Source organism: Vicia villosa, linkage group LG2 (assembly GCF_029867415.1).
Source record: "Vicia villosa cultivar HV-30 ecotype Madison, WI linkage group LG2, Vvil1.0, whole genome shotgun sequence".
In the NCBI taxonomy this organism is placed as follows: Eukaryota; Viridiplantae; Streptophyta; class Magnoliopsida; order Fabales; family Fabaceae; genus Vicia; species Vicia villosa.
In genome coordinates this window covers 1,115,654-1,128,438 of record NC_081181.1, presented here as the reverse complement: position 1 = coordinate 1,128,438, position 12,785 = coordinate 1,115,654, and the positions used below count along the sequence as shown (strand labels likewise).

General features: G+C 37.5%; 3 protein-coding genes across 3 annotated transcripts; all 3 read left to right on the top strand.

The window, feature by feature from the left end:
* The first annotated feature begins 1,441 nt into the window (after positions 1 to 1,441).
* Positions 1,442 to 3,255, top strand: LOC131646384 (uncharacterized). Its single transcript, XM_058916435.1, has 7 exons — positions 1,442 to 1,579; positions 1,732 to 1,809; positions 1,946 to 2,213; positions 2,451 to 2,597; positions 2,679 to 2,691; positions 2,857 to 3,019; positions 3,094 to 3,255. Exons 1-7 carry the CDS (start codon positions 1,442 to 1,444, stop codon positions 3,253 to 3,255), a joined length of 969 nt encoding a protein of 322 aa, XP_058772418.1.
* A 5,098-nt stretch (positions 3,256 to 8,353) lies between these two features.
* LOC131646363 (uncharacterized) lies at positions 8,354 to 10,612 on the top strand. Its single transcript, XM_058916421.1, has 3 exons — positions 8,354 to 9,491; positions 9,638 to 9,856; positions 9,936 to 10,612. The coding sequence occupies exons 1-3, from the start codon at positions 8,354 to 8,356 to the stop codon at positions 10,610 to 10,612; spliced, it is 2,034 nt and encodes a 677-aa protein (XP_058772404.1).
* Positions 10,613 to 10,706: 94 nt separating this feature from the next.
* On the top strand, positions 10,707 to 11,453 carry LOC131646351 (uncharacterized). The gene is made up of 2 exons (XM_058916413.1): positions 10,707 to 10,721; positions 10,845 to 11,453. The coding sequence occupies exons 1-2, from the start codon at positions 10,707 to 10,709 to the stop codon at positions 11,451 to 11,453; spliced, it is 624 nt and encodes a 207-aa protein (XP_058772396.1).
* The last annotated feature ends 1,332 nt before the right edge of the window (positions 11,454 to 12,785 follow it).

The window sequence follows — 12,785 nt, the reverse complement described above, 5'->3', positions numbered from 1 at the left end:
TAGTGACTTGTCCCAAGATCAGAGAGGGGGCTTGAAAGCTTAGAGGACATGCTTTTTGCAGGTTATATGTCTGGGAGATGGACCCGGTATGTCTGGAAAGGATAACAGAGTTGATACCACATGCATGAGTTGCATTTGTTGTTGTTGAGTCACATACATTATGTTTATGGATGTTATGTGATATGTGAACTTGTGATAATTGTGTTTGTATTCTTTTGGTGATTAATCCTTGGAGCTTTGTTGTATAATTGAATATGTGAAATAGACTTGAGAAAACGCTATTTGCATGATTATGTAAGGTGTGGTGAATTCTTATATATGTATGCTATGCATAACTTATTCTTACATATTTCTATGATGATGTGAAGTCTCACCCTTCTGTTGGAATGATGTTCTATGCGACATCGCTCAGGTACTAAAGATAGTGGTTCTTTGTACGAGGATATCGGAGAAGCCTAGTTTGGTCTTTTCCATTTGATTAGGTAGTGAGTCGATGCTCTGTTCATGTAAAACTTTGGGGTTTTTAGTGTCGAACTCATGTTTTGTTATTGAGATGTATTATGATACTTACTTGTTGACTTTGTATCTTTGAGATAATGTTTGTTGTTGAGCGGCCTTAGTTCCTAATATTTTGGATTTGGTATTTGGTGATGATCCTGATGAATATTATTGAGACATGATTATAGTATGGGATATGATCATTTGCTAATACATGAGTAATGTTATTTCTGATGTTGTATGTATTGATGTGAGAAACGTAATGTTTAATATGTGTTATGTATTTATGACCAAGGGTATCTGTTATTTGAGATGTTTTGGTTTGTTGGTTTTCCAGTTGTGTTTGGAAAACGACATGTGACACCCTTTTGTGTTATGCATTTTATTTACTCTGATTATTTACATGAGTATTTAGGTTTAGAAAAGGGGTGTTACATAACACCCCTTTTCTAAGCCCAAATCTACAATATAAGAAAGTTTACTGCTCTGGAAAATACATTTTTGCCCCTTTGCTCCTGTAATGTGCCACATGGACACCTTGCTTGGCTTTCTTTTTAATTTCCTATTTGCTAATTTTCTAAAACCTGTTTCTTCTTTCCTAAAGCCTATCAGTTCACGTGAACACAACAATTCCAATTAATACCTTTTGCAAATATATTTGATATATCTTTCTTGGAAACAGAGATATGATCTTTCCCCTATACCCAGTCTAATGTCTTTTCAAATCCTTTCACTTTCTTTTTTTCGTTTCCTTCAACCTGTGCAACGGGAGCTCATTTTCTAACCCTTTTCCATCTTCAACATATTCCTCTGTCTTCAACCTTCCTTTCCTCCCTCTACGCCTTCAACCTCCCGCCGTCTTCAACCTTCCTTTCCTCCCTCTACGCCTTCAACCTCCCGCCGTCTTCAACCTTTTTGTATTATCTTCAACATCTACTTCTAAATGGCTCGTCCGATGGAGAAGATTATTGACATCAACGACACCAAGGAGTTGTGGAAGGTGGCGGTCAGAGTTGCCCACAAATGGAAGGTAGTATCCAACAACAAGGAGCACTTTGAGATGATCTTTCAAGACAAAGAGGTAAACGAATACATCTGTGGACTTCAATCTTTGCGTTTTTTTACTTAAATCATCATAGGGTTTTTTAATTTTTTGTTTTGTTTATCGTCGTGTTCAACTTTTGATTGTTTATATTGTAGATGTGTTTTTAAGATTATGTTTTGCGTTTCCAGTTAGCTAACATCTACCATGTTTTTTGTGTTGTTGATAGTTTTTGTGAACTTTTTGCCTATGTGATTCATGCTGTTGATGTTTAACAGCTTTTGCCTTCTATGTTTCAACACGTTTTCTACATGTTTTTCATGCTTTGCTTCTATTTTACATATTATGTATTTCTTATTTATTGCTTCTACTTTGGTCTGCATTTAACCTTTTGTATATTCCCAGGGGTGTGACATTCACGTGATTGTTCCAACTGCATGCATGGCCGCATACAATGAGAAGTTTGAGGTGGACCATACGTATACCGTGTCAAATTTTGCAGTGCAGCCAAATAACTTACTTTTCGAACCATGCTCCCACAAGTTCTCTGTGAAATTTACTGGAGGAGCTGCTGTTGGTGATGTTGACAAACACGACATACCCCCAAAACCACGCACTTTCACCAGTTTCCCCGACATCATAAGCGGCAACTTTCAGAAGAATGTGCTCATTGGTAACACTACATTCTTATATCCTTTTCTTTTCGCATTATATATTAGCTCAATTTCTTATGTGCTTCATTTTCAAAAATTCCTTAGACGTTATTGGTATGCTCGAGAGCATTGGGTATCAACAAACACAAAGTGGGGGGGAGAAAACCTCAGGTTAATTTTCTGCTAAAAGATTCAAGGTATGTGGTTCGACCATGCTTCGTTTTGCCATTTTGAGTCTATTTGATGTCTAATAACAGCCCCATTGTATGTCTGCAGCAACAACACCATCAATTGCACCCTTTGGGAGGACTACGCCAAAGCGTTTTTTAAGTTTAACGAGGAGAAACCTGCGACATGTGACCCGACCGTTATTTTGCTTCAGTATGCAAAAGTTAAAGAAGCTGGTACGTTGTTTTGTTTTTTAATGTTCAGTTCTTACGTCTGATGTTGTGGTAATTTGTTTGCATTGTTCTTTTTTCATTTAGGCCAATACCCACTGTCTGTTACCAACACATTCCATGTTACCAAGCTCCTTATCATTGCATAATTGCCTTGTGTCAAGGACTTCCTTAACAGGTGGCTTCCATGATATATATGGTCTCGATGTCTTTTAATTTTGATTAATCTTATATTATAGATATTGATTCTGATTTCCTCATGCAGTTTCCCAAAGGATTCACTGCGTATTGTTTCCACACAACTAACCTCTCAGTCTCAACAATACTCCCGCACTTCGACAAATGAAAATGTTGGAAATAGTCGTGCTCAAAAGTTGCTTAACGGGGCTGTTTCTAAACCACTCAGTCAGATGAAAACATTCCGCGAGGTAGCGTTACGTATTCTGAAGCTCTTTGACTAAATATATGATTTCTTCTAATTCATGTTATTTTTTTCATGCAGATTACTTTCTGTGCTACATATGCAAAAACGAGAAAACTTATTGCCTCGTCCTACGGATGGTACTACCAGTGCTGTCATGAATGCACTAAATCTGTTCGCGGTGACAAACCTCCCTACAAATGTGATAATGGACATTTTACTGAGGCGGAAATCTATAAGTAAGATTCATTCACTCTGCCCTATTCAGTACAATATATGATCATGATTTTTCAACATTCATTTCTAATCCATTTAACCAATAACATGTATAAGATCGAAGTTGAAGGTTTTCATGGCCAAACTTCTTGCAAATTTATTTTCTGGGATCGAGAATGTACCGAAATCTTACATCTATCGGCTGCTCAAATGCGGGAAACAATGATAACGGTTTCGGTCTTCATACAAAATTTATCGATACGGTTTTTAACTTCTGTGGCTGAGCATTGCTAACATTGTATATTTGTTTTGTAGGCTGGTATCACAGATCCATTAGAATTCCCATTAGCTCTCGATGCCATGTTGGACTTGCATCTTGCTTTAAGGGTTAAATGGCAGCCCAGCTGGGACAGCGCCTCGGTTGTTATGTTCATAAAAGATGATGAGTTCGTTAAACAATTTAAGGCTCCTTGGACGGACACTCCGGTATAACTATACTCAAAACGCATTTGTTATTGCTATTAACATCATCTACCTTGATACTGGAACTAATTCTCTTTATACACTCAGGTCGTGAATTCTGAACCATCCGGTACACCACTCCCACTACAGGTATATTTCATGAATCTTTAGAATACTAATGCTCAGAAATTGCAACTTTAGTTATTTGATAATGAATCTGATACGCAACTCCCATCTTCTGTTTATATTCTGCAGATTAAAGAGAGCGTAGATGAGGCCAAAACTGATGCTGCAGATGATTGTGACGTTCTTACGGTATGTATCATTTTCCATATTATACGCATGAACTGTTTGATAAACCAGCATGAACAAATTGTATTCATAAGTTATTTTTATGTTTTGTTTACAGGACCTGGAAATAACATCTAAGCATAACCCGGAGCCTCTAACACCCACTGCAAAAAGGCAGAATCATGATGGCTCCAGCGAATCGACATCTGTGCGTGACGGTGAACTATCTTCAACCAAATTGAAAAAGATCATCAAGTTGGAGAACAACAAATAGGTGTCGTACGTGTCGGTGAACTAAGTTTGATCAAATGTTAAAAGTTCAGCAAGAAGGAGAACAACAAATAGAGATAGTCCTAATTTAACGATTATTCGTTTTTGCATCTAATGATACAGTCCAAGTCGGTTTTTGATTTCGCTATTCAGTACTTTGTCATATTATGTTACTATTGGTCAAAGAATTTTGCCTCAATGCTGAATTTATCTTTGCATTTTTGTTGTAATATTAGTTCCTGAATACTATATCCTTATATATATTCCTTCTAAATCCTTATGTGTTACTTATATCAGTAGCATTTTCTTGGCAGATTCAAAGTTTTCTTCACTAACTTTAACCGTCTCTTTACACTTTTTACCCTAATCTCTATTATATGCCTTTTTTTATTTGTACCTTTCACTATAGTTGGTTATTATGTAACATTGCTTTCTATTGATAACAGATTATGTTATATTCACTTTTTTCGTTAAAAGATTAGCATCAGGTCCATGCATTTTTTTGTTACAACCTTACCTCTTTATTTATATTCAAACTATTATTATCTTATATTATTAGTCTTAATCACCATAAAATATTACTGATTATGAACAAAAGTAAGAGACGAAAAGAGAAAAGATAGAATTGGCCCCAAACTATTTAAACAACACCTATTAAATATAATTTGCCATTACTTTTATCAGCAAAGTAAATATCAAATAATCATTAGTTTTATCTAATATTTAAACAACACCTATTAAATATAATTTGCCATTACTTTTATCAACAAAGTAAATATCAAATAATCATTAGTTTTATCTAATAACTTTAAAATACTGCATGCATTCCTATGATACAGTGTATCTACAATATGCTGAAAATACTGCATGTAACAGAGAAACAATTTTGTGTTTTTTATTTGTATTTTGAGAAAGTCATATATCTACAATTTTATATATATACTTTCTAAGGGTTTTGTGTTGTCATGTTTTAAATTAATGACAGAAGAGCAGTTTTGGTTCACCTTTCCAAACACCTTTTCAACTCTGTCAGGTAAAAGTTCAAATTGTAGTATGAAACCTATAAATTGCAGCCATCCTATGGACATCATAGCTGTCCACTCACGTGCTACCTTTTGCTTTCCAATGAATCTTCGCATTACAACATACCCCTATAATACTCATTGTTGCGTGAGAAAGTTTGTACATCCTACTAACTATAATAATTAATAGTAATATACCAATCTTCCTCAAACAAGTAAAGACCATTTTGGGAAGACTTTAGATTTTCAAATTAAATAGATAGTTTTTGCGGGAAACTTTAAATTTTCAAATTACCCTCTCTTTTTTTTAGTGCTCTTTCACAGCACCATGCAGAACAACTTTTGTATTCACAAGGCAGGAATAGCAACTGAACCTAAATCTTCCCTTACTTCATGCTGCAACATCAGTTCAATTTCCTTCTTTTTCTAATGGATCTTTTTGATTAAGTCTTATATACAATACTATTCATAAAACTCCTCTTCATTAATAGATTCACGTGATACTTCAACGACATCTGCTACTGCAAAACTTGCTAGCTGGAGAAGAAAACTTATATTAGCTCAAAGGCGACGCACGCGTAAAAATTTGACAGGAAAGATCCCAACTGTCATGATACAACCAGCTTCAGTTCCCATGCATAAACATACACAAGCACAGAGACGTGGTGGCTCTACGTGGACAAACCATTTTTCAACTGGAACTGCTTTTTCAACTGTCCTTGAAACAGGCCAATCTTCAGGTGCTGCTTCAAGTGCTGCTTCACTTGCTAGGAAGAGGAGGAGAGACATATTGGATGACAGGAACGGCAACACATATCACCCAAACAAAGAAAATTCCCCCTTACGAAAACAACCTTTTTTTACCCCCACCCTGACACCGAATTCATCGAACCGTATCCCTCTATCTCCCAGCCTATCTAACCAAATTAACACTGCCCCGTCCAATACACTTTTACATCAACAGACATCTCATAAAAGGAGGAGAACACTTCCCACTCCAGGCAATAACCTGTTGGCAACTTTTAACCAAACCATTCCACCTCCGTGTAACACCAACCATGCTTCTACTTCCAATGCAGGCAATGCAGGCAGCAAAACACTCAATGGAACACCGCATGTTGACACCACGGCCAGTTACACGTATGATACAGATTCTAACTCAGAAGATGATCTGAACCCGGGGGATTGTTCTTCTGATGATCATGAAAGCATTGAAAATGACGATATTGTGGACTCTCTTTTAGAACGTATGCTTTCGTTCTTATTATTCGTCTATATTTTAAGTTTAATATATCTATTTATTGATATTGTTTTAATTGCCGGTACAGAATATTCTGACATAGGAGATCGAGTTTGGGATTGCCCATATTGTCATGCCTCCATGTGGTATCAGGAACGAAGAGACAAATCGCGGCATACAACTGTTCCTAAATTTCACCGGTGTTGTAGGAGTGGGAAAGTTGTGTTGCCGTTACTTTTAAATCCCCCCCCCCCCACTGCTGCAGCATCTACTACATAATAAAACTGGTACAGAGAGTAAAAACTACCAAAGCAACCTTCGCACTTATAACGCCATGTTTTCGTTTACTTCTCCTGGGATGAAATTCGACAACACCGTTGCTAATGGAGGAGGACCACCTACTTTACGACTGCACGGTCAAACTTGTCATCGAATAGGGACGTTGATGCCGGATGTTGGACAATCTCCCCAATATGCTCAACTATATATATTTGACACCGACAATAAAGTAGATAACAGGATGAAATGCTTCAGGTAAGTGTAGTTATTCAGACACCTCTTCAATGGCCAATATAAAGCATTTTCATTGTAATAACAATGCCACTTTTTTTGCAGCGACAGTGATGTTCTCAGCAGGGATATTGTTCATAAGTTAAAAAATATGTTGGATGAATGCAATCCTCATGCAAAGGCATTTCGAATGGCAAGAGATCTTTTGAGAGGAAATGAGTTCTTAGACTTGAAGATACGACTGATCAGTGATAGGGCTGAAGATGGCCGTGTATACAATACACCAATAGTGTCAGAGGTGGCTGCTCTAATTGTTGGGGATATTGATCCTGCAACACAGAGAGACATCATCATCCATGCACGCGATGGCCATTTGCAAAAAATTACTGAATTTCATCCTTCTTACTTAGCCTACCAATACCCTCTCATTTTTGTTTATGGGGAGGATGGATATAGGAAAAATATACTGCACAGGTATGAACATGAATATGAGGTTACCAGGAAGAATCGTCAATCCATCAAAGATTGGTTGTGTTTTCGTTTGCAGGAACGGAAATCTGAGGCAATGACATTACTTCACTCAAGACGGCTTTTTCAACAGTTCTTGGTCGATGGATTTGCAATGATGGAATGAGAACGTCTCAATTGGTTGAGGACTAACCAATCCAAGTTACGAGTTGGGAAATATAATCATTTGAATGATCAAACAAACGGCACTCAACCGAATACAGCCCCAAAACGAGGAAAAAGGGTAGTTTTGCCATCTACTTTTGTTGGGAGCAAGCGTTACATGGACCAGCTATATTTTGATGGTATGGCCATTTCAAGTAAGTTGGGTTTCCCAGATTTGTTTGTCACGTTTACTTGCAATCCTGCTTGGCCGGAAATAGAACGTGCTTTGTCCGGCACTAATTTAAAGCCACATGATAGACCTGATCTCATAACCAAAGTATTCAAAATCAAATTTGTCGAGCTCATGACTGATATAACCAAACGCCACGTGCTCGGGAAGGTTATTGCATGTAATCATTCTTTCAAACTTCTCTTTATTTGAATATTCACACCCATTGGTTCTTACAACGCAAACAAATTTAACATGTGTTGTTTCATTGCAGTTATGTACACTATTGAATTTCAAAAACGAGGTTTGCCACATGCTCATATTTTAGTCTTCTTACACCTTCAGAGCAAGTATCCAACACCATCTGACATAGATAAAATCATTTGTGCTGAAATTCCGGACCCCGATGTACATCCAACATTGTACAAATTGGTCTCGGCGCACATGATGCACGGTCCGTGCGGTCCATCGCGAATGAATTCACGCTGTATGAAAAATCGAAAATGCTCGAAATTCTTCCCGAAGCCTTTCCAAGAAGATACCGTTGTTGATGCGGATGGCTATCCCCTCTACATGAGACGATCAAAAACCCATGTCATCCAAAAAAATGGTATTTCTTTGGATAACCGACATGTTGTACCTTACAACACAAGGTTCCTACTTAAATACCATGCACATATTAACATGGAGTGGTGTAACCAAATTACATCAATCAAGTATCTGTTCAAATATATTCACAAGGGGTTTGATAGAATTGGTGCAACAATTTCAACTACTGGCAAGGACTCAGGAAACGACAAAGAGCCTGTTGATGAGATCAAACAGTATCTGGATTGTAGATATGTGTCCCCGAGTGAGGCGTGTTGGAGAATTTATTCTTACAACATTCATGGCAGGAAACCGGCAGTCGAACGTATGTATTATCATTTAGTAGGTGAACAGGCTGTTTACTTTCCAGATCACGCGAGAATGGGAAATGTGTTGGAAAAAGCAAGTGTAACGGAGTCTATGTTCACTGCTTGGTTTGTTGCTAACCAGAAATATGAGGATGCGCGGTCACTTACATATGGTCAATTTTTGGAGAGATTTGTTTATGAGAAAAAAAGCAGAACATGGAAACCGCGGAAAAAGGGGTTCACCATTGGTCGTTTGATATGGGTTCCACCAACCACTAGAGAGTTGTTTTACTTGCGACTGATGATGACAGTGGTTAAGGGACCACTAACTTACGAAGAAATTCGCAAAGTTGGTGACACACAATTTGATACTTTTAGGGACGCATGCTTTGCAATGGGATTCCTAGAAGATGACCGAGAATACAATGGGGCAATACGGGAGGCGAGTGAATGGGGTTCTGGCCATTTCCTCCGCAAACTTTTTGTAGTTATGCTTTTGTCGTCCGCTGTAAATAGGCCTGCTCATGTCTGGAACGAGACATGGGGTCTACTATTTGATGGTCTGCTGCATCAGCAGAGACAGTTGGCACACAATAAAGGTTTTACCCAATTACGAATTAAACTAATTTCATGTGATATTGTTGGATCCCGCATGGATAGACAGTTAATTGTTTGCATAGTTTCCACTCTTACGTTTTACCATTTACATGGTGAATTATTGTCTAACAAAAGTAGGTGAAGAATAATACTATACTGTCAGTAACATAACAAAGTCTGCAGTTATAATCACTCAACCACTGGAAGTGTACTTATAATTTTGACCCTTACCTTAAATATTTCATATTGTGATAATGTTTTGTACAATCATTTACAACAGATTTGGAGCTCACTGAGGATCAGTTGAAGAATTTGACGTTAACAGAAATCGAAAAACTAATGCAAGCAAATCGAAGAAGCCTCAGCGACTTTAAGCCAATTCCTTATCCTGATGGATACGTTCTACAACAATTAGGCAACAGGCTGGTTTATGATGAACGGAGTTATGATGTGCCTACAATGAGAACCCAATTCTTGTCGCTTTTCAACGCTCTGACAGGTTCGTAGAAAATAGATTGTTATCACTTGCCTCTAATGGTGTTCAGTCTTATACTTAGTGTTGTTGCCATTCATTGTAGATGAGCAAAGGTCAATATTTGATAAAATTATGGCGTCAGTTGATGCTCAAAAGGGTGGTGTCTTTTTCCTACATGGTTATGGTGGAACCGGTAAAACTTACATGTGGCGAACACTTGCAAGTGCATTGAGGTCCAAACATGATATATGTCTAACCGTTGCAACAAGTGGAATAACTTCTTTATTGTTGCCCGGTGGTAGAACTGCACATTCTAAATTCAAGATACCTGTGCCAACAATGGACAATTCAACATGCAAGATTGAATATAATGATGACGTTGCAGACCTTCTACGGCAGACAAAGCTTATTATATGGGATGAAGCACCGATGGCACACAAACATGCTTTTGAAGCACTCGATCGAACTTTGAAGGACGTCATGTCTACATACGGTAATTCAAAGGAGATCTTTGGCGGAAATGTCGTTGTTTTTGGTGGTGATTTTAGACAGATTTTGCCCATTGTACCTAGAGAGAGTCGTTCGGATATTGTACATTCTGCCATAAATGCCTCTTACATTTGGCGGTCAGTTAAAGTGTTAACTTTAACGCATAACATGCGACTGCAATCCGGCCCAGATGAAGCTGAAAAAAAAGAAATTGCAGAGTTCTCAAAGTGGCTGTGGCAGATTGGTGAAGGCAAAATTTCTGAGCCAAATGATGGATTTGCCGACATTTAGCTGCCACCAGAACTATTGATCACGGATTACACAGACCCAATCGTTGCCATCGTTAATAGTACTTATCCTGATTTTATCGAAAATTACCAATCTAATGACTACCTCAAAAGTAAGGCAATACTTGCTTCTACGTTGGAAGTTGTCGATCAAATCAACAATCACGTCCTTGATCTGATGCCAGGTGGTCAAACAAATTCCTATGCCTTCTAAATATATTTTTCATTTATGTCAGTCACTAACAATCAGCTTCCAATCATCTTTAGGGGAAACCAAGGATTACTACAGCTCAAATTCCGTCGATAGGTCTGAAATTCATGACACCAATGTAGTCGATATACTCACATCGGAGTTTCTCAGTTCCTTGACTACTTCAGGGTTGCCTAACCATCTCATTAGGTTGAAGGTAGGAACACCTGTTATGCTTATGCGTAACATAGATCAGTCGGAGGGTTTGTGTAACGGCACTAGGGTAATGATAACTAAGATGGCAAACCATGTCATCGAGGCGAAAATAATGGCGGGAAAGTGTTGTGGAAACTTGGTCTACATCCCTCGAATGGATATGTCTCCCTCACAATCCCCTTGGCCCTTCAAACTCAAACAGCGTCAATTTCCAATAATTGTCTCATATGCAATGACGATCAATAAATCTCAAGGACAGTCTCTGGATAAAGTAGGACTTTTTTTGCCACGAGACGTCTTCACTCATGGCCAAATATATGTGGCCCTGTCAAGGGTCACAACCAAGCAAGGAATAAAAATCCTGGTATATGACGAAAACGACAGGTTGAAGTCTACTACTGCAAATGTTGTGTATAAAGATATTTTCAACAATATATAAATGGGATATGTATAAGGTAATTCAAATGATTGCTTTAACTTTCGTTTTATATTTTTGTTTATATCAATTTTGAGCCTAATTGTGGAGGATTTTTGTTTGCATCAGTACTGTGAAAGTAAAAATATTCCATCGATGGGGAAACTGTGACTGTCCAAATATACACCAGGAGTATACTGGAAACAAGGGACAACAGGAGTTTATTTAATTTATAAGACTGTATACTTTTAATATGTTACAGTTATATGATTGTGTAGATTTGTAAGGGAAATACACTACTTAGCTACTGTAACTGCTTTGTTCAATATATTATAGTTATCAATATATTAAATAGTAATCCAATTTCCCTTATCCAATTACCTTATCATAAAGACTTGTGGTAGATAGCATACATAAATATATAACAGCGCAGCTTAAATATCCAGTAAACAATTATCAAAAGGTAGCATAACATGTTTACTATTTATTACACTCATGCAAGTAAATACACATAACATGTTTTATCCAAGGAAGTAACATCTAACCTAAATCGAATCCTATCTCCGCATTTGAAGTTGTTGGACCTGCAGAATTGTCCCATCCGTATCCTAAATTTGTGCGGCGAGGATCTTCAATGTTTAAGGGAGACATGAATTTATTGTTCCCGTTGTCACCGCACAACACATTGTCTTCATATCCATTGTCTCTAAGGAAGGTCGCAAAATCCTCCTGCAATTTCTACGAAAAAATCATAAATAAGTGATTGTTTCAACATTGCTCAACATTTCAATTTGAAATAAATGGATACGAAGCAACTCAACTAATTTTGGCAGGTCAACGCTGAAAGGAAGCAGATCTACATCGAAAAAGTATATCTCTTTGTAGAACATGTTTCTGCTATGAAAACGCGGTAAATCTTGGGGTCTTAACACCTCACTAATTGATAAAATGGAGTAATTGTTGTTACCATAATATCCAACCGTCAAAACTACATCCGGAGGCAGACTAAAATACGATTCCATACAAGGCCATCCACTTAAAATGAGCGGATGCATTTCAATTTGGTTGTAGATCAGATCATGGTGTACCCCCTGGTTATTCATTATGATCCAATTCTTGCCAAGTTGGCTTCCGTAGCTTTTCACAAATAATGGTTGAATTTCTGGATAGGACGGCAAATATCAAATTTACACAATCTTGGATGAGGCATAATACTTCCATATACTTTGTTAATGTCAATAATACATATGCATATATTTTACAAATTTAAAAACAAAACAATGAGATCAAAAAACAAACTGAACCTGTGTCGAGATCTTTGCGATTAGAAAATAATCTATCATTTCTGAATGCTTG